This window comes from Protopterus annectens, chromosome 7.part0 (genome assembly GCF_019279795.1).
Source record: "Protopterus annectens isolate FY-2018-M chromosome 7.part0, PAN1.0, whole genome shotgun sequence".
NCBI lineage: Eukaryota > Metazoa > Chordata > Ceratodontiformes > Protopteridae > Protopterus > Protopterus annectens.
Genome location: NC_056739.1, coordinates 428,289,959 through 428,311,937, shown reverse-complemented (window position 1 = coordinate 428,311,937; position 21,979 = coordinate 428,289,959). Strand labels below are relative to the sequence as shown.

The 21,979-nt window shown below is 43.6% G+C and overlaps 1 protein-coding gene across 1 annotated transcript in view; it reads right to left on the bottom strand.

Moving 5' to 3' along the window:
• Positions 1-21,979, bottom strand: part of NUP62 (nucleoporin 62) — a gene marked incomplete at its 5' end in the record, with an annotated part of 873,863 nt that overhangs the window by 71,988 nt on the left and 779,896 nt on the right. The window contains one exon of the mRNA XM_044076211.1: positions 7,256-7,322. Within this exon, the coding sequence (XP_043932146.1) occupies positions 7,256-7,322 (67 nt within the window). The remainder of the gene's footprint in view (positions 1-7,255; positions 7,323-21,979) is intronic.

Below are 21,979 nucleotides of genomic sequence, written 5' to 3'. Positions count from 1 at the left end.
CTCTACAAAGAGGCCAGTCACAAGTGGAGTCCCTCAGGGATCAGACCTTGGACTGCTCCTTTTTGCCATTTACTTCTCAGAAGTCAAGGCCAATGTCAGTGGTCTCTGGCTGACTAAATCTGCAATGACAGTAAATTAGGAGCGGTCATTTAATCGCACACTGACACACGTTCTCCAGGAGGGGCTGACACAGAAACAACTGGTGTCAGAGTCAGACTACAACTAAATACCAAGAAATGTATAATAATATCCTTTGGGAAATCATCCATCCCTGATAACTATCATATTGACAACACACCCCTTGGAGTTGACTCAGTAGTCAGGGACTTGGGGACACGCATACCTAGTAATCTAGCCTTTGATCTTCACATGTCTACAGTGGTGAGGAAATCATTCTATGTTGCTCAACTTATAAACAAAGGTATGGCATCTAAGTCCAAGGAAGTCATTGTTCCTCTGTACCCGGCATTCATCAGACCTACCATTGAGTACAATGTCCCCTTTGGTGTGTACCTAACCAGGCATATCCAACAACTGGAACGTCTACAGAGGTTCCTCACTAAAAGAATACAGGGCGTAGGCAATATGTCCTGTGCAGACTGCCTCAACTCCCTATCCCTGTATTCTGTCTCCTACAGGCTTTTGAGGGGAGATTTATGCCTGGCATGCAGGGCATTGTCAGACCCTACTCTGATGGACCTCCTGCATATCCACAAAACAAACAGCACCAGATTTACATATTCTAAACACTTAAACATTACCTGTGATATAAATAGGACCTGCTGGAGAGAGAGGTATGTATCCCAGATACTACCCCATCTATGGAACAGGCTTCCACATCTATATGAAGCAAAGTTCACCCCAACCCAGTTCAAGTGCAACTTGGATAAATGGATGAGAAACGGGAAATTCATCCCTGGGTTGGCACTTATGTCTCTAATGGACACAGTTAAAGTGTAAATGATTCATCTCCCAGGCCCATGCTTACACTTATCAACGGTATCAGAACTTGGAGATTTGGGATATATGTGTAAGCTTAAAAAGGCCCCTGTGGTTGTTAGCCTAGTAAACACATATGAAGACCAAAGTCTGAGTAGTGGCTTGGACACCTGATGGACGTGGCAGGGATGGAAGAGAAAAGCAGATTTACATCACCTGTGGAAGTAGCCTGTAATCACACTCTGGGTCCTCTGGAGCACTTTCTGTGCAAGCATAGGAAACAAAGCCAATAAACTGTCCATCCATGCATACGATGGTCTCACTCTCAGTTTGCCCAGTCTTTACCCCAGGTATGAATGAGCCATGCAGCTCTCACTAAGAGAATGCATGGATCATAAGGGCCAGGGACTGATGGTCAGTGGAGGACAGAAAAAGATTTTAGCATTTTCTGGAGGGAGCATAAATCCGTGAATGACCGGCATCTGTCTTGGGTGCCTGGGAAATACTGTCCAGTCAGGGTATTTCATGTTTGTCTGAAGCCTGCATATTCCTATGAAAAGGAATCCTTCTATTTCCACAGCCAGCCTTCTGTAGTATACCTCACTTTGAAGCAAGACCAACTGAATTGCATCCCTGAGCTTAAAGGCCCACATAACTTCAGACACTTATCAAACAATCCTGTAATTCAGGTTACTGACCTTCAAAAATACAATCTCATGGATGACCAACAGCTATACCTTGGCTGGTACAGACATACGTTCCAATTTAAAATTAAGTTTTGGCAGCAATGTGAGTTAAGGCTCTCCTGGCACAAGAGCAGGCGTTTTCCCTCTAGCTGGGAATAAGTATAACAATGTACCATCCTTTAGATAAGACCTGAAAGGAGAAGTCCCAGAATCCATGGGTTTTGTATTCTGCCTTCTTCTAAACACACATCTTAACTTCGTCCATTCTCTAAGATCGACCCTGATAGTACTTCCTCCTTTTATTTTTTCAGTGAGAAAAGAAATCAGTCTTTTAGATTTTAGTGCCTAAGTTAACATTTACAATCTCCAACATTGTGTTCTAGGCATAAATGAATGTACACAGTGAATGAAAATCTTCAGCAGCTTTCTATTGCAATTACACTTCTTAATGATTATGACGACAGTGAATAACTGGCAGACAGAAAATGTGTTTTTCTGAAGTTAGAAAAAAAGTTGCTGAAATACAGATTTAGGAACTGTTTTTTTCATGAGAGAAGATGTGCAAAGCTTGAAACTGAGTAAAAATTAGTGTTAAAAAAAAAAATAAAAAAGCAGCTACATGCACTTCTGTATCAGTGAAAGACTGCATTGGCCAATACAGAGAAGGAAAGAGGGTGCTAATTTTACTTCCAGACAAAAACACCACAAGTAGGGCAGGATACAACACAACATAAGATATTCCATTACTATGACTATTCCAGAAGAAGCTCATCCATCATGCTTGTCTATCATTCAGGAAAACCTACTTATTTCAAAATTTTCAAAGAAAATAAACTTGACATTGAAACAAAGCCAGAATGTGGTGCTGCATATACAGGCGATGACTGATGAATATGGGACTCCAAGTTGAAGGAGGGGCTGATTGCGCCGGTATACATTATCACAGGCAGCTAATCTGACTGCACATCTCTTACACTTCATGGAAAAACTGAGGTAACAGTAGGCTTATTGTATAACTCAATGTGGAGACAGACAACTGCATCATCAGATGTCATACTTGTGCAAGCATCAGTCATTCTTGCTGTTCATCAAGCACTCCCACCTTAATGATTGCACTCATTCCTGATCTCCACCCCTAAGGAGAGATCCTGTTACCCAGGCAGCCATGATGGATTTTCCACTTTCTGTCCTAATTCCACTCCCAGCAGCTGACATGCATGCCCATAGACAGGAAGGCCCTCCTTCCTTCCCTCTATGCAAGTGCATGCTCCAACACATGCATGAGGAGGGCTACAACAGAAAGCATTATGGCATAGTGAAGTGCATGCCCCCAACCAATAAGCTGTACGCTATACACCTCACTCTCTCCTGAAGGTGCTGGAACTGCAGCAGGTCACACCTCTTCCCTCAATGGCTACTCCAATGCCCAGTTTACTATCAGATACTAGGTCACAGTTTAACCTCCATCTCTCTGCATCACAGAGTCAACCATTTACAAATTCACGTGTCTGGACTTGGGTGACCACTGTGGTCTGTTACAGATGAGGCCATTATGCACAAGCATAATCCTTGCCAAGGTCAATGGTCATTCAGGGTTAAACAGAACTGATGGAAGTCAGAAGTGCAAATAATAACACAAAAAAAATGTTTAAACACTATAAAGTTACCACAAAGAAACACTGACTATACAAAGAGGTGAAGCTGAACATAATAGGTTCATAGGTGTGTACTAGACCAACGGCCCTGGAGCCTTTACAAGCCTAGCCCATAGAATGGCCCTGGCATCATGTCACCATTAGTTCCCTGTGCCCCTATCAAGTAGAGGCACTGGAGTGATCCCTGGGGTGAACTTTCTATTTCCCATCCACTCAAGATATCTCTTGAAACAGGCCAGTGAGGTGCTCTACTTGACATGTATGTGAAGTCTATTCCAGAGCATGGGCAGGCTCACGGTTATGAACCTGTCCCTCCAGCATGTTCCGTTGATTGTGGTAATGAGGATGAGGTCCCGTGTGGTGCAGAGGGATTGGGATTTCTTTAAGTGTAACATTTCTAACAAGGCTGGGTCAGACATGACTTTGTAAGTCAAACAGAGATCATCTCTTAATAGAAGATATGAGACAGAGAAAAGCTGGAGTTTTTTGAGTCTGTCCATGTAGGGCATGTGTTTTAAGGCCTAGGATCCTCTTTTGAGGTACTTCTGTGGCCTTTCCAGCTGTTGCAGATGTTTAGTGAGGTACATGCCAAATGGGGCATTATACTGTATGATTGGTCTAATGAGGCAAGAGTAGAGAGAGATGATGACCTCTTTCTTCCTGGAAGCAAAACCCTTGGTAATGAGATGTGCCACACAGGACTTTCTGACCACAATGGCAACGTGGTGGTTGAAGGAGAGGCTGCTGTCAACCTGTGTTCCCAGATCTTTTATAACACCTTCAGTGTTCAGTGAGTTACCATCAATGTGGTAATTAGTGGGAACGGAGTTTTTCCCAAAGGGAATGATGACACATTTTTTGGCATTAAGCTTAAGGCCATGGTTTCGACACCAGTTGGTTTCAGTGAGGCCTTTCTGTAGGATGTCTACATCACTTGGGCAGTTAATATTGGTTCCCAGCTTGCAATCGTCTTCAAACTTGGTCAGCCAGAGTCCCTCCGTGTTGGCCTGGACTTCTGAGAAGTAGATGCCAAACAGGAGAGGACCCAGGACCGATCCCTGTGGGACTCTATTCGTGACTGGTCGGCAGCCTGACTTGGAGTCTGCTACTTTCACAATGTGGGTTCTATCTGTGAGCCAAACCCACCTAGTGATATAGGGGCTGATGCCTAGTTTGGGGAGTCTATCAATAATTCCTTGAGTGGGGAATGGGGTCAAAGGCCTTGGCCAGATCAAGGTAGGCTGTATGAACTGCCTTGCCCTCATCCACAGCTCTGGTGACTGATTCAAAGAAGTCAACCAGGTTGAGCAGGCATGACCTACCCTTCACAAAACCAAACTGCGTGGGATCCAGAGTTTGGAGAGTCCCTATATCCTTGTTAATTAGGTCCATAATGATGTGCTCCATAGCCTTACATATCAGACTCGTCAGGCTAATAGGGCAATAATTCCCAGGGTCTGTAGTCACTCCCCCTTTAGGGAGAGGGATGACTATAGCAGTGCACCATTCTGGGACAAAGGCTGAGGTGAGGCTGTGATTGAACAGAACACACAGGTGTGATGTCAGTTCACTTTGTAATTCATGTAGAACACAGCAAGGGAATATTGTCGGGTCCCATGGAACCTGTATTCCTGGCCTTGGACAATGCAGCCTTAACCTGTGCTGCAGGAATGCTGGGTGCCTGGCAGTCTTTCCAGTACTGTGATTGCTCCTTTAGGGGGAGAGGGGTAAAGTTGGCACTGAATCTGTTGGCCAGTATATTTGGCAATATCTGTTGGCTCAGTATAGGAGGTACCATTGTGCAGTAACTCAGAGCAAATCTGGGTATTGCCATGGAGATTCTTGATATAACTGTAGAAGGCTTTGTGGCTGTTTAGTTTCTGCTACAATTCTGCCTTCATAGCTAGCTTTAGAGGTTTTGATGAGGGATCTCAACTTTTTGTTGAGGCTAATAAAGGAGTTGTTCCAGTCTAGGGAGTTCACCTTTTTCTGCAACAGTTTCTTCCTTCTGTTGTAGAGTTTGTTAGTAGCAGGGGACCACCAGATTAGCTTCCCTTTTTTTTTTGGGAGGAGAGCATCTTGGTTCTGTTGGGTATGGCTAGTTCCATGCATTTATGTATGTGTTCGTATAGTGCATTGGTGTTTGATTCGGCAGTCATGCAACTATTTTCCATTTGCATGGGTGCCGTGAAGTTAGCCACCTCTGATTTTAGGAGCCCAAAGTTAGCTTTGGAGAAGGCTTTCATGGTGGTTACCTTTGCTGGTGGTGTGGGTGAGATGTGGGTTTCCATGGTAATTAGTTTGTGGTCGGATCTAACCAGGGAGGAATTGACTATTGGTGTTGAGCAACGGTTGCCCATGTAAGTAATAACCAGGTCAAGGATATTGCTTCCTCTAATGGGGGTAAGAATGAGCTGGTCCAGCACACTGGAATTAATGAATTCCAGGATGCGTTGGGCAAGTGTATTGGTGCATGAGTAGCTTTCCCAGTTGATGGAGGGGTAGTTGAAGTCACCCAGTATGCGTGTGTTGGGTTGGACCCTAATAGTTTCCAGGGTGCTTAGGAATGTGGAGTGAGTCTTGGGACATGGTTGGGGACCTAGAGCAGGCTACTACCTGAATCACCGTCTTACCCACTTGTTAGTTCTACCTGAAGTATATTCGATGCATTATGCTGGGCTACTAGTCTGGAATTGTGCATATACTTTATGAATATGGAGACGCCACCACCTTTGGAGCTTTGGTTCATGTTCTGGGGCCGAAAGGTGAGGAATGAGTTATAGCCTGGTAGCACAGGGGTGCTTTCTGCTGCTTTAAACCAGGTCTCTGTTACAGCACAAATGTCGATGTTCACTATTTTAAGGAGGGCTTCAAGTGAGTGCATTTTGAGATTCAGACTTCTAGCGTTGAGCAGCATGATCCTCAGATTGCATTTATTTATAGCTGTTACGGTGGTAATTTGGTCTTTGGAACACCACCTAAAAAAGGCACTATAGGGGTGGGAAGAGCCTTAGCTGTATCCGGAAACCTAGGGGTGACAGATGCAGGCCATCTCTGGCTAAGCATCGAGGTCTGTCAATCATGTCATCCCAAACAGACAGATACTGGATCTCCTTAGAATGACACCAGAAACTTAGCCAATTGTTGAAGTCAATCATTTTCTACTTGTACTGCGGTACCATTCTGGGCAACGGTAGGATGCTGCTCAGGGCTTGGGTCATACCTGCCTGGGCCACATAATCTGAGAGCTCCTCCATGTCTCTTTTCATGTAATCCAGGGAGGAGCGTCTCAGGTCATTCACACCCACATGGACAATGACAGAGTTGTACTTGTGGAGTGCCCTGAGTGCGTGTGTTGCGTGTCTGATCCTGACATCAGACAGCTGACTGTTACCTTCTCCTTTTTCAACCTAGTGAGTGGGATATCAGTGTGCCTCACTATCGAGTCACCTATGATTACTGTATTGGGCAAGCTGTTTTGCCTTAGGGGCTTAGGCTGAAGGGCACACTGTGTAGGTGAGCTGTGTGTCTTGTGATTTGTGCTGTGTTGTGGTGGTTGAGTGCGTTTCTGATTTGGAGGTCTCTGCTGTTTGGGTAGATTTCTACTGAGCCCCCCCCTCATTTTGATGCTAGAGCAAAACAATGGTATCTAAACAGCAGGGAAAGCAGATGTTTACGGTATGAACTATAGCTTATTCTGTGTATTCCACAAGATGTACATAATACTGTGATCTCTTCTCTGTAGTAAGGTCAGTCTGTAGTAAGGTCAGTGGCTTAGTCCCTCTTAAGCCAAATGTATAGGTACAGGTCTTTGCTTCTTAAACATTTGAATATATTTGCCTAAATAATACCCAACATACAGCTGGCTGCAAAACATTTTGAATCTAGTTTTGGAAATTATCTTAAAGCGCCGAGTTTTAAGAGCAGAAGAAAAACATCCACACTGAAAAGAATCACATAACTGAAAAATCATACCAGAGTTCTGATCGATCCACTGCAGTGAGTCCATGTGGGCATTCAGAATTTTGCATATCTGCTGAAGCTGTTCAAAAGTAAACACACTGTATGAATGATGCAAGTGGTACCACAAAGTCCTGACAATAAGCTGTGTAGCACAAATAAATAATGCTGAAGACTAAAGCCAATTTTATCATTTTTTCTCTTACTGAACTTACTTAGAATGCTATATGTTGCAAACTTTTAAATGATACGACAGACAAAATGTACTATAAATTACAGTAAAATGAAGCAGGACAAAAATGATAAAGGCCTTGGGTTTACAACTCTGCAAAAATGAGGAGAGCGGCAGAGCCATCCATGCAGCATGAAAGTAACCAGTGGGGAATGACAGGGCACTGTGACGGGACCTCTACTATTTGGAATATACTTTTCTGATCTCCAAATCATCTGACCAAATCAAAAAAAGGGAAAGTAAATTTCTGTCTACTTATCATAAACGTAGATGTTAGTGTCTCTTCGCTGTTGCACTAAATGTGGGCTGTTCTTGTTATGGTAACCCTTGGCCAGCCCGAATACCAGAGACTAAGCCCTCAACCTGGGCTGCTGGACACCCTGTACTGGACATTAGGATGCCTGGGTATAAGAGAAACTTGCCAGCACCATCTTGCAGGTCTTATCCTCAAAAGTGGAACCCCCAAGTTCGATCTCCAGGCCAGAAGCACAGGGTACCCAAAACAAGCCAGCACGCTGATGAAGGTAGACACCCCAAAGACCTGACAGAGGAGAGGCGAGGAAGAGGAACCACAAATAATGACATGGGGAAGAGGAAGGGAAGACCTTACTGCAACAATGCAGACATCATCTACATTTATAATAAGACACAACTGTAAAATGTTTGCCACATTTCACTGTTATAGTAATAAGTGGGAAGATTTCCCAAGCTGAACAAGGGGAGGTTGGAAAGCAATTCAGGCAAGAGGGTAGGATGCCCTGCAAGACTGCAGGGGCAAAGCCAGCTCTCATTCTGAAGAAAACAGATAGGTTGCAATGTTTAGTAAAGGTATGGACAAGATGACCAAGTAGCAGCTTCTAAATTTTCTTTGGTGGGAACTCTTCTTAGGAAAGCATTAATACTAGCTGTAGCAATGGTAGAATGAGATCGGATACTTTCAGAAGTCTGTTTTCCAAGATACTGACAGCAAAAGGCACTGCTGTTTTCCATGATATTGACAGCAAAAGGCACTGCAGCCAGAAATCAATTTTGACAAAGTGTTTGCTGAAGGGCATTTATTTTCATAGGCTACAGAGTTGTCTGGACTTTCTGAATGACTTCTGCACAGACAGAAGTTGCCTGTGAACATCCACAGCAAGTGAGGGAAACTTCTTCCCCTGATTCTTTAGGTGAGGGCAGGAAGGTGTATGGACAGTTTTAAAGTTCAGAAACCACCTTGACGATTAAAAAACAATTAGTCCAGACAGTAACTCTGTTCTTTTGGAAAACAATAAAGGGCTCAATGCACATGAGGGTTTACAGTTCTGACACCTGACTAGCACAGGTAATATCCAGAATGTATGCTGTTTTCCATGAAGAATTTTGCCAGCTTTAGCTGCAGGCTTAAAGGGTGGTAAAGTAAATTTTCTAGCACAAAGTTTAGGTCCCAGGGAGCAGAGGGGGCTCTTCTAGGTGGCCTTAGGTAGGTAACTTTAAGGAATTGTTTCATAAGAGGTTGAAAGAAAAAAGAGGTTGCATAGGCAGGCAGGTGTTGGCCTAAATGTGAATCTCAATGGAATAGTATGTCAAACTTGAATAAGTGAGTAAAGTAGGTTAGGACGTGGTGGACGACTGCTGAACTCAGAATGATGACGTTTTGTTGACACCAGACAGAAAACCTTTTCCATTTTGACAGAGGATCTTCTGGTGACAGTTTTTTAGCTTCAAGATAGCAATCACGTCCTTGTATAAAGAAAAGCCTAGAGGAGCACTCAGTATATTAACCCAGCTGTCAACTTCAAGGTGCTGAGATTGGGGAATGAGATGGTGCCCCTGTTCTTGGTTAACAGGTCTACCTTTTGAGGGAGCAAGCATGGTTTCTCCCTGCTCTGACTGTTGAGGACAGGAAAGCAATTTGTCTCAGCCAAAAGAACGCTATTAATAGCACTCTTGGCCCTCCCTGCTTTTCAGAAGCACCCTGGGTATGAGGGGATGAGAGAGAATGCATAAAGAAACAGACCTGGCCATGGACATGAGAAGGCATCTTATCCTCCAGGCCTTAGGATGTTTGGCCATTGAGCACATTTTTTCCAGCTGATTGTTTTGGCGAAGCAAAAAAGTATAACTAAAATCTTACCATAACAGTAGATGTCCCTCTTTTCACTGTTGCCATATTCTATTCTTTACATAAGGGATCTCCTGCCAAGGACAGCTCAATGTCCATCCAGTATACCAAAACCTTTAGATCTTACAGGCACCATACAGCATTCATATGCTCCCCACACAAGTCGTAGGGCCTAAAGGTGACGTACGGACACAAACACTCAGAAACAAAATGCCCCAGAAGAAACAGAATAACCTCAGGGACAAAAGAGAAGATGTACATCCAGAAGGGAAATAAGGGTAGAGGGAAAAGGAAAGAAGGGCCTCTCAGCCAGGACAGCAACAAAAACACAGGGCAATAGCTAGAAAAGAGGGGAGAGAAAGGATGGACTGAATACTGCAACAGTGAAGAGAAGGACATCTGCTGTATTCTTTACACAAATGAGAGTACAAGATCTAAGAAGACTAGGAGAGGGAAGACAGAGTAGCCCTCTATAAGCTCATGCAGAATAGCCCTAGCAAAACCTTCCCTAGTCCTGGAAATGTCATCCAATTTATAATATTTAGTGAAAGCATGAACAGAAGACCAAATAGCCTCAAGGATGGAACTGGTGTCCAAACCCTTGAAAAAGGTACAAGAGGAGGCAACCGCACTAGTAGAATATGCCTTTACAGATGAAGAAGACATTTGCCATGTAAAAGATAACACAAGGAGATGGCCTTAGAAGCCCAGGATGGCTCTGTTTACTTGAAAACAGCCAAACCCAAATTACTATGATGAAAAGAATCAAAAAGCTGCTCAGACTTGTGGATCGCCTTTGCTTTATCTAAATAATGTTTGAGTTGTCTATGCAGATCAAAAGGTGTGAAGAACCTTCTCACTGTAGGACTGCAGAGAAGGAAAAAAAAGAAAGCGAACAGACTGATTAAGGGACAACTATTTATCTACCTTGAGCATAAAAGGATAATTAGTTCTAAGAGTCACCCTGTCTCAGTGAAGAACTAAAAAAGGAGGAATAGCAATAATAGCTGGAAGTTCAGACATACTCTTGGCTGAAGTAAGAGCCAACAGAACAGTATTCCAAGTAAAATGTTGCAAGGAAGCTGAAGAAGTTGATTTTAAATGCAAAACTGAGATCCCAAGGTGGCAGAGTAGGCTGTGAGGCCTGATAGGAAGGACACTTTTAGTTGCGTGACCTCAGTGACCAGAGAAGAGGATTCAAGGGCAGATAAGCAGAAAAAGCTGACAGGCGAGCTTTAACTGAAAAATATAGCAATTCAGCATGGAGTAGATCACACAAATGACAGAACCAGATGACCTCCACAAAGAGGGGATCCTGATGGTCACAGAGGCACTAGAAAGAAACTATTTTATATTTGGACATGTATGATTTTCTGGTAGTGGCTTTCTTGGCTTTCTCCAGAAGCTGCAGTACATCCTCAAAAGAGAGGTGCCTCAAAGGAGCAAAAACCCTCTTGTCCAGTGTCATTTGAAGAGTGGACAGTTCAGGATGGATAAGAGATCCCTTATCCTGGGTGAGAAGATTCATCCTGTGAGGTAACTTCTGGCAATTGCTCCTGGCCAAGTAAGAAAGAAGGGGGAAGTGATACTGTCTGGGCGAAAAGGGAGTCACCAGGAAGATTATGGGAGAGTCCTGCATGATTTTGAGGAGGACTTATGGCAACACAGGAAGGGGGGGATATACAGAAATGTTTCCTTGCAAGGAAAAGACAGGATGACCATTTTCCAAGTCAGAGGACTTGGAATTCTGGAACAGAAGAGAACAGAGGAAGTTGTCTGTTCAGAGGGGAAGCAAAAAGATCTACCCGAGGAATAGCCCATAGATGAACTATGTCCAGAAACATCTGTGTAGCATCCATTTGTGAGCCTGTGTTCTGGACCTGCTCAAGGAGTCTGCCACTGGATTGTGCTCTGAAAGAATGTAAACTGCCTGAAGAGGTATATCCCAGACCTGAAAAGCTAATTGCAAAGGAGACAGGACCTTGTACTCCCTTGCTTGTTGATGTGCCACATCACTGTGGTATTGTTTGTGAAGACTTGGAGGGGGCTGGAAAGGAAAAGGGAAAGGAAACCCTGCAGAGCCAAAAGCAGAGATCTCATCTCTTATGCTGATATGGTTTAACCTCTGATAAGAAGAGCAGAGACCATGAACCTTTAGGAGGCCAGAAGATGCTCCCCACCCAAAGTCTGATGTGCCCGTGAACAGTCCTGAGAGGGAATAAGAGACTGGAATGCAAGGTCTGGACTGAGCGAGTTCATGAATCCACTGCTGAAGCTCGAGTTTGAGAGAAGAACATAAAGGAACATGAACTCCCAACGGGTGGCAACGTGGAAGTCACACTGATTTGAGGTACTACTGAAATTTCCTCATAAGAAAGTCTGGCAAGAGGGAGTATGGGAATAATGGAGGCCATAAAAGAACGCTAAAAAATTCCCCTGGCTGTGGAAAAGGACAGATGAAGGAAACTGGAAAAAAGTTGTCAAGAGACAAAATCTTGGGAGCAGGAAGAGATGCCAGCATGGGAACAGTCTGAAGCATGCATCACAGAAAAACATGATCCTGGCAGGGCATCAGGACTAAATTCTTGAGATTTATGGTGAACCTCAGGCTGTGCAAAAGACAAGTGTAAATTGGAGATCCTGCAACAAACTGCTGGAAAAAGGAGCTTGAATGAGCAGGTTATCCAGATAGGGAAAAATCTGCATCTCCCAAAGCCTGCAAAAAGCAAAGACAGGACCGAGGCATATGGTGAACACCCTGGGGGCAGCAGAAAGGCTAAAGGGCAAAGAAGAGAACTGAAAATGTGAAGAAACAGAGAAATACAAGAATTTCCTGAACAGACAGTGAACAGGGATGTAAAGGTATACATCCTTGAGGTCTAGACAAAGCAAAAAGGTATGGGGAAAAACAGGAGGAAACAAGGTCTGAAGAGACAATATCTGGAAAGAAGAGACCCTGAGAAAGGTCAGAGGAACCAAAAACATTGTGTTGTAAAACTCCTTTCCTACCTGGGTGGGTGGAACAAGCTGAATGGTGCCCTGATCCAGAAGGGACTGCAGAACCTCTGGGGAATAAGGAAGCTGTTCTAGAGGAGGTTAAGGAATGCCTTGGGGGGGGGGGGGGGATTTCCAAACCATGAAATACCCCTGACAAATGACAAACAGCTCTCGAGTGTCTGAGACGGTCTGATGCCAAACTAGAAGAGATGGAGAAAGGCAGACTGACAAGGGGACCTGGCCAAGGAGAAGGGAAGGCCAAATGTCAGTATGGAGACAGGCTTGTCCTGAAAAGAAGGCTTCTGAGATGGAGTTTGAGTGGTTTGAGCAGGAGGAATGAGCCTAGATCCCTTCTTACTCTTAGGAGGTTGGGTTTCCTTTTCTCAGAAATTAACTCTATGGAAGCAGGAAGTCTCCTGGGACTACACTTTCAGGAAACTACAAATTTGAAGTAGGCCCTTACCCAGTCTAAGTATTTTCTACTGCTAGACCTGTTGGGTTTGACATCTGGAAGGTCTAGAATGAGGCAAGCTAGAAAGATTCCTTTTTAATTTGGACTTAGGTCTGTGTTTGGGTGCGATGTCAGAGATACTGTGAACAGGTCATGGGTGGCCGCCGTGACCCATGTACAGTCAGCTGACAACCCCTCTGAAGATTTTGTGATTTTGCCTTCCCTATCTGAAGATCTGCCAATCAAAAGCAGAGGACTGCAGTGACTTCAGAACCAACAGACAATCCTTGTCCATCTCAAGCAGACATGGAGAGGCTGGAGCTATATCGGACTCCAACGGACAGTGGTGCGTGACACATCCTTGGCTGTTGGGAAGTGACTGCAAAAGCATCTTCTGGCCTTTGACAATCAAAAGCAAGGGTGGACTGGCAGAAGACGACGTGTCATCTGTCACCCTCAAATGCTTCTCCCTACATTTGCGGGAGGGGTCGAAATCAGAAGAGCCAGTGGATGCCACAGCACATCCTCTTCTAAAACATGAGCAAGGGATTCAGCCCTATGTTGGCTAGTGTGTTTGATAAAGTGAGCAGACTGGGAACAAATAGGTATGTCGTGCTCCAGGCCTAAGCAAAACAAAGGCTACAGAAGTTCCAATGTGGAATTAGGTTTCTATAATCAAATATTGGTGCAGGAACTCATCTAACAGAGGCAAACAAAATATAATGAAAGGTTCCCCAACAGGGCATATAGTTTTTCAACAAACTTTGTATTGGTCTGTCCAAAGACTAATCTACAGATATGGATGCTCTGGGCTCTGAGGGCAAGTTGTAAGATGGTGCTGACCAATGTCCCATCAGGTACAGGGTGTCTGGTCACTCAGGAATAGGGCTTCAAATCTCTTGTATTCAGGTCAGCAAGGCATAACGCGGCAAGAACAGCTGTTACTGCAACAATAAAACAGGATGGACATCTCTGGCTAACAAAGTTTGCAGATGATTGTAAACTGGGTGCAATACTTAAATCCCCTTCTAATATGCAAAAGCTAGAAAGTGAACATGCACATATAAATAGAAACAGTCAAAATAAATGTTAAAAAATGTAATACTGTAACATTTGGTAAACCAGCCCTCTACCCATCTTATAATACAGACCACCACCTCATTCCACAATAAAGAGGTGAGACCTTGGGGACATGGGTAGACAAATCCTGCTCCTTTAATCATCACTTTGCAAAAGTGGTCAAAGTGTATTTGGCACAGCTGATCGCAAAGGGTGTTTCTCTATATCCAAAGAAGTCAGTATTCCTCTACAGTCTGCAATAACACCCATCACTGAACAAAATGTCCCCTTTTGAGGTGCATCTTACTATACATATCAAGCTGTTGGAGACCCTAAAAGCTCCAGACAAAAAAGTCCATGGGCCTTAAGGACCTGTGCTACAAAGTGAGACTACAGACCTTGTCCCTGCATTCAGTGTCCTGCACACTTCTTGCAGGCATCGGCCTTGCCTTACTGGCATTAGGCATCAGACAGATCGACAACCTATTTTCTCCACAGCTCAAATATTCCAGCAAACACTGGAATTGTAGATCTGAACCTGCTTCAACAAATAAGCAAAGCATGGTGGAAAGAGATCTGTCGTGATGACTACCCCTTTTTTTGAAAAAAAAAAAAAAAGAAACAGAAGAAAGATGTACTATTGGGCATTGGGCCAAGTTAGTCAAGTGAGTGGAAGATGGGAACTGATGTAAAATAAGGGAATTCAGAATGGTAGAAAACAATATTAAAACACTTCAGGGGTCTCCTGCTGTACAACTGTAGAGAGAAACACCATGACTTAATATGGGGGCTATGGCAGGAGATGGACTCTGACTTATACAACCAACATGGCTTAGTGTGGTGCAGAAGAAGGCTGACAGCAGAGTTCCCTTTGGCAATGAAGCACTAACGGCAGGGCTCAAGAATGCAACAGCTGTAGAGGGAGATGTATGTACAGCTGAAAAGGGCAAATGCAACATCACCAGGTGACCAGCTTTGGGGAAAAAGAAAGGCAAGGCTAAACAGTATAAGATTACTCAAAAACAATGACACTGGTAGAAAACATGAAAGAACAAATGTGGTGGGGGTGATGTTCTATGGGGACTACATCTAAGTAAGCAAAGGTTGGGAATAGTGACAAAGGAAGAACATGGTCAGGTCTAGAGCAGGTGGGCATACATGGGTGAATGCAGCACTGCAGATCTACAGAAGGAAGGAGAGGAGAAAATAAGTTGTAAGGGGAGACAGAATTTATCATCGTAATCAATCAAACTTGATAGCCTGGTATTGAGCTGCAAGATGCGACTGAACACTCCCAGAGAAAGCTGTTCAAGACAAACAGTAGACAGCATGTTCATAGGTGTGTACTAGGCTAATGGCCCTGGAGCCTTTACAAGCCTAGCCCATAGGATTACCCTGGCATCAACATCTGTCGAGTAGAGCCACTGGAGTGATCCCTGGGGTGAATTTTCTATTTCCCATTCACACATCAAGATTTCTCTTGAAGAGGGCCAGTGAGGTGCTCTGTTTGACATGTATAGGAAGTCTATTCCATAGCACGGGCAGTCTCCGAGTTATGAACCTGTCCCTCCAGCTTTTTCTGTTGATTGTGGCAATGAGGTTGAGGTCTCTGGAGCGTGTGGTTCAGGGGGATTGGGAACAGAGCTGGGTCAGACATGGCTTTGTAAGTCAAGCAGAGATCGCCACTAAGTAGGTGACACGAGACAGAGAATAGTTGGAGATTTTTTGAGTCTGTTCATATAGGACAAGTGTTTAAGGCATAGGATCCTCTTTGTGAGGTACTTTTGCGGCCTCTCCAGTTGTTGCAGGCGTCTAGAGAGGTACATGCCAAATGGGGCATTGTACTTGATGACTGGCTTAATGAGGGAAGAGTACAGGGCAACAATGACCTCTTTATTCCTGGATGCAAAACCTTTAGTAATGAGATGTGCCACACAGAAGGACTTTCTGACCACAGTGGCAATGTGGTGGTCAAAATTGAGGTTGCTGTCAGCCTGTGTTCCCAGATCTCTTATAACACCTTCTGTGTTCAGTGGACTACCATCGATGTGGTAATTAATGGGAACTGTTTTTTCCCCAAAAGGGATGACGACATTTTTTGGCATTGAGCTTAAGGCCATGGTTCTGACACCAGTCGTTGGTCTCAGCGAGTCCTTTCTGTAGGATGTCAACATCACTTGGGGAGTTAATAATAGTTCCCAACTTACAATAATCTGCTAACTTTGTCAGCCAGAGTCCCTTCATGTTGGCCTGGACTTCAGAGAAGTAGATACCAAACAAGAGATGACCAAGACAGAACCCTGTGGGACTCCACTCGTGACTGGTCGGCAGTCTGACTTTGAGTCACTACTTTCACACTGTGGGTTCTATCTGTGAGCTAATTTGTAACCCACCTAGTGATATAGGGGTTGATACCTAGCTAAGTGAGTTTTTCTATGATTCCTGAGTGGGGAATGGTATCGAAGGCCTTGGCCAGATCAAGGTAGGCTGTATGAACCACCTTGCGTTCATTCACAGCTCTGGTGACTGACTCAAAGAAGTCGACCAGGTTGAGCAGGCATGATCTACACTTCACAAAACCAAACTCTGTGGGATGCAGAGTTTGGAGATTCCCTATATCCTTGTTTAAGTCCATGATGATGTGCTCCATAACTTTGCATATCAGACTCATCAGGCTAATGGGGCGATAGTTCCCAGGGTCTGTAGTCACTTTTCTGGAGAGGGATGACTGCGGCAGTGCGTTATTCTGTAGGGACAAAGACTGAGGTGAGGCTTTGATTGAACAGGGCACACAGGTGAGGTGCCAGTTCACTATGTAGTTCATGTAAAACACAGCCAGGGATATTGTCAGGTCACACAGAAGCTGTATTCTTGGCCTTAGTGCTGTTTTAACCTGTGCAGCAGTAATACTAGATGCCTGGCAATCTACTGGTATTGTGATCATCCTTTTGGTGAGGGAGAGAGGGGTGAAGTTGTCACTGAATCTGTCGGCCAGTATATTGGTAATATCTGTTGGCTTGGTATAGGATGTACCATTGTGCAGTAGCTCAGAGCAAATCTGGGCATTGCTGTGCAGATTCTTTACACAACTATAGAAGTCTTTACTATCTGCTGCAATTCTGTTTTCATAGCTAGCTTTAGAGGATTTGATGAGGGATCTCAACTTTTTGTTGAGGCTGATAAGTGAGTTTTTCCAGTCTTGGGACTTCACCTTATTCCACACTAGTTTTCTGCTTCTGTTGTAAAGTTTGATTATGGGAGAGGACCACCAGATTGGCTTCCTTTTTTTTGGAGAGAGTCTTGGTTCTACTGGTGAGAGCCATGCATTTGTGTACGTGTTTATACAGTGCATTGGTGTATGATTCGGCGGTCATGCAACTATTCTCCATTTGCATGGGTGCCGTAAAGTTAGCCACCTCTGTTTGTCGGAGCTCAAAGTTAGCTTTGGAGAAGTTTCTCACGGTGGTTACCTTTGGGGGTGGGAGGGATGTGGATTTCCAAGGTGATTAGTTTGTGGTCGGATCTAACCAGGGAGGAGTTGACTACTGGCGTAGAGCAACGATTGCCCATGGTGGTAATGACCAGGTCAAGGATGCTGCTACCTCTAGTGGGGGTAAGAACGAGCTGGCCCGGGGCATTGGAATGAATGAATTCCAGGAAATGTTGGGCAAGTGTATTGGTACACGAGTAGTTTTCCCAGTTAATGGAGGGGTAGTTGAAGTTGCCCAGTATGAATGTGCTAGGTTGGATTCTAATAATCTCCAGGGTGCTTAGGAACGTGGAGTGGGAGTCTTGGGACATGGTTGAGGGCCTACAGCAGGCTATGACCTGAATCACTGTCTTTCCCAGTGTTAGCTGGACCTGAAGTATCTCTGATGCGTTATGTTGGGCTACCAAGTCTGGAGGTGTGCGCATCCTTTATGACTATGGAAACACCACTGCCTTTGGAGCTTTGGTCCAAGTTCTGGGGCTGAAAGGTGTGGAATGAGTTATAGCCTAGTAGTGCGGGGTGCTTTCTGCTGCCTTGAATCAGGTCTGTTACAGCACAAATGTCGATGTTCTCCATTTTAAGGAGTGCTTCGAGCGAGTGCATTTTGGGATTCAGACCTCTAGCGTTGAGCAGCATGACCCTCAGATTGCATTTGTTTGTAGCTGTTATGGTGGTAATTTGGTCTTTGGAACCACTGCCTTAAAAAGGCACTATAGTGGTGGCAAAAGCCTTGGCCAATATCCAGAAGCCCAGGGGTGACAGATGCAGGCCATCTCTGGCAAAGAATCAAGGTCTGTCAATCATGTCATACCAGGCAGACAGATACTGGATGCCTTTAGAATGACACCAGAAACTTAGCCAATTGTTGAAATCAATAATTTTCTGCTTGTACTGTGGTACAAAGGCAGGACTCAAGGTGTTAGAGCAGAAGGAAAACAATAGAAGCAGAGTCCATGTATTTGGGCTAAGGTGCTTCTTTTTTCTCTTTGTGATGACTAATGTAGGCGAGTGAGTGGCTTGAAGATGGACTAAATCCAGTGAATAAGAAGCAACTGTAGCAAGGACCATAAGATACTGCAGAGATTAGAATGAAGAGTGCAGCAGGTAGTATGCTAACAAATGTTAACAGTGGACTAAGGGGATGGAACGAGCCAACCTGCAAAGAAAGTACAGTTCTGTTAAAAATTTACCACAACTGTATAAGTTAGAGAATATCCACAGTCAAAATTTTGGGTAGTCCTGTCTGCAGGAGGTAAAAAATTGTCTCGACTTACAAAACACTACACAGTCTCCCACCCAGCGTCAGCTGATTCTCGCCCACATGGATGTCACAATGTCAGTGGTGTAACAGAGACGCTACCTGACACATCTTTAGCTCCTTTTTGCCCAGGTTGGGAAAAGGAATCAGAGGTGCTAAAGCACAAGGTAACCTGAAGGACAAATCCCAGGAATAAAGGTCTAATGACAAGCTGCTTCTTTGGGTGCTACTGCCCTGAGGGAAAAAGAATTGCCTACTGAGGGGACAGAAACGAAAGGTCAGAGACAGGGGGTAAAAAGGTACCCATCCCAACTGCAAATGCTCAGGCGAGAAACATAGGTGATGACATAAGCAAACACACATTAATATAAAAGAAAAACAAACCATATTAACATATTCCCCCATTGTAAACATTATATATATATATATATATATATATATATATATATATATATATATATATATATATATATATATATATATAATTTTCTGTATAACCAATCCAATATTACATAAATTCCGGCCTTCCGTTAATCATCACTCCTTCTCCAAAACATTAATCTGCATGTACTGTTCCCACAAGTTCTATTTAATTTGCTCCTACCCTTTTCTAAAGATACCACTTCCAGTTCTTTTATCTGTTACAATATTCACTACTTCAATTAAGCTTTTCATTTTCAAGTTTTTTTTTTTTATTTTGGCAGCCACCAGAACCAAATTTAAAGGGGATTTACTGTCACTAGGCAATTCATATCCTGTATTCCATTCCCAGCTCAAAAAAAAAATTCCTTACTTGCACCCATTTACTCACCCACTATTTCTGCCAAGGTACTCTGTAGAAATTTTTTTTAAAGTCTACCAGCTCATTGCACTTCCAAAACATATGTTCCCAGCTACCTCTTTCTTCCCATTTACACATCCAACATTTACTATCTACCTACGGGAAAATTCTTTGGCGTCAGCTTGCTTGGGGTATAAAAATACAGATGCAAACACTTCTAAGCAAAAATCCTAAATCTTCTAGACTTTGTTGTATATTTGGGAGCCATATATATGTCTTCACAAAATTTCCTTGTGAATTGTTTATCCAATCTCTTTTCTCACTATCTTCTAACCTCTTCTGATTGATTACTACAGTTTTTGCACAATATTTTATATGTCCTACTAATTATTCCTCTTAACAGCAACTTCTGTTCTAGCTTCAATTAGAAACTCTAACAGAGCAGTCTTTCACTTAGGATTCCCTTGTCCCTTCCCTCTTTACAATCCCTGATAGGAAAGTCAGTCTCCAGTCTGCAGTCCAATGGTCTTCTTGGCCTCTTCCCATTCTATTACTCTTCCTTCCTTAGTTATTTGCTCTCGGTACCTTGGTTCCTTTGCCAGTTTTCTCCAGTAAATTCCATCCCCCTCTTGCCTATTCTCTGTACCAGATTTGCAGTCATCCCTATCAGCAAAATCTCCTTGCTCCACTCTCGTGTTGGCATAATTCCTGGAATACTTTCTACAAATTATGGTTAAGTTCTCAACACAACTATATTATGTTCACTGTTGCACTCAATGTTGCAGTCAACCTCCGGAGACTCTCATCAGTTCAATGATCAATGGATCTGTAGCTCTGAGGAGCTTGTAGAGAACATACCATGAAAGATGGCTACAGCAAAGAATATCCCAAGCCCTAGATACAAGACTGCAGCACTTTGAGAAGCTACTGACAAAATCAGTTAGCTGCTTCCTTGATGGATTGTGTGTCAACGTTTCTGAAGACAACAGCGACGTCAACAATGGCCTTAGTAGAGCAAGGCTCTAACCTGGCCATGAATAACTTTTCAATGGAAGGATTAAGAGGCAAAGCACAGTGCACTAGCAATTTAGATGCGTTTTTTGTAGGTTTTCCTCTCTTCCTCTGGTAAAGGAAATGAGCAAATGGTCTTGTGATATTAATACACAAGATGACAGTTACTGAAAATCACTAAGAGGTTCCCCTGCATATGAGAGCTTGCAGCTCTGAAATCCTTCTAGCAGATGTGATAGTGACCAATAAAAGACAGCTTTCCATTAAGTTGAAGGATGTGAAGCTGGCTCAAAATGTGGTAAAGGGAATTTTTCAGCACATAATTTAGATCTCATGGTGCAGCAATTAATTTTTGAGGTGATCTCACATGCAGGTTCCCCTTAAGGTACTTTTATCTGGCAAATAGTAATATAGTTGGGGCCCAACAGCAGGCAAGCAGAAATGGATGATACACATGTACCTTCAGAGAGGCCTAGGGCAGTCCTTTTCTATACAGACCCAAAGGATAGATGAAGAGTCAGGGCATATGTGCTGTCCATCTGTTAAGGCAGTAGAGGAAGTTTTTTTCCCATTAATCTAGATTTTCTTGAGTTTGTCCTCCTAGTCCCCATCACCTTTGAGCACAGCCTCTAAAAACCTGTTTAAAAGAGACGTGCGCTAAACTAGTCATACTGTCAACCTTAGATTTCAAGTTGGGGTGCAGCATGAACCCTTTGTATGGCGCTAAAAAGACCATAAGTTGAGGCAACAGTATAGTACAGTTGTGTGCACTTACCATAAATGTAGATGTTCGAGTGTAGTCACTGTTGCGGTCATTACATTTGGGTAATCTGCTGGCAGGTTGCCCTCAGTCGGCCTGAACAACAGTCTAGGGTCCTGCGTCAGTTGCTGTCTCCTCTTCCAGGACGTCAGGTCGTCAGGGGTATAAAACATGCAGCCGACGCCATTTTAATCAGTTTTTCTTGCCCCAGATGTCAGGTGCCCCCCAAATGGGGAGCAAAAATGTATAAATATATATATGCATGTAATTTAAAACACAAAAAGTTTACCTCCAACTAAAAGCAAATACACCAAAAAGGCTTTTGAGCATATTGAAGGGAAGGAGAGGTATAATAATAGAGAAGAAAGGGGGCTGGCGGGTGGGTAACCCAAACTGCAACAGTGAACACACTCCAACCATCTACATTTATGGTAAGTGTACACAACTGTACTATGTTCTTCGTGTTTCACTGTTGCAGTCATTACATCTGGGTAGAATCCCAAAGCTATGGATGGGAGGATGGAATTATACAGCATTAGGAGTGGCTATAAGGCCCTGCAGGACAGCAGAGACAAAGCCTGCCGTAGATTTAGAAA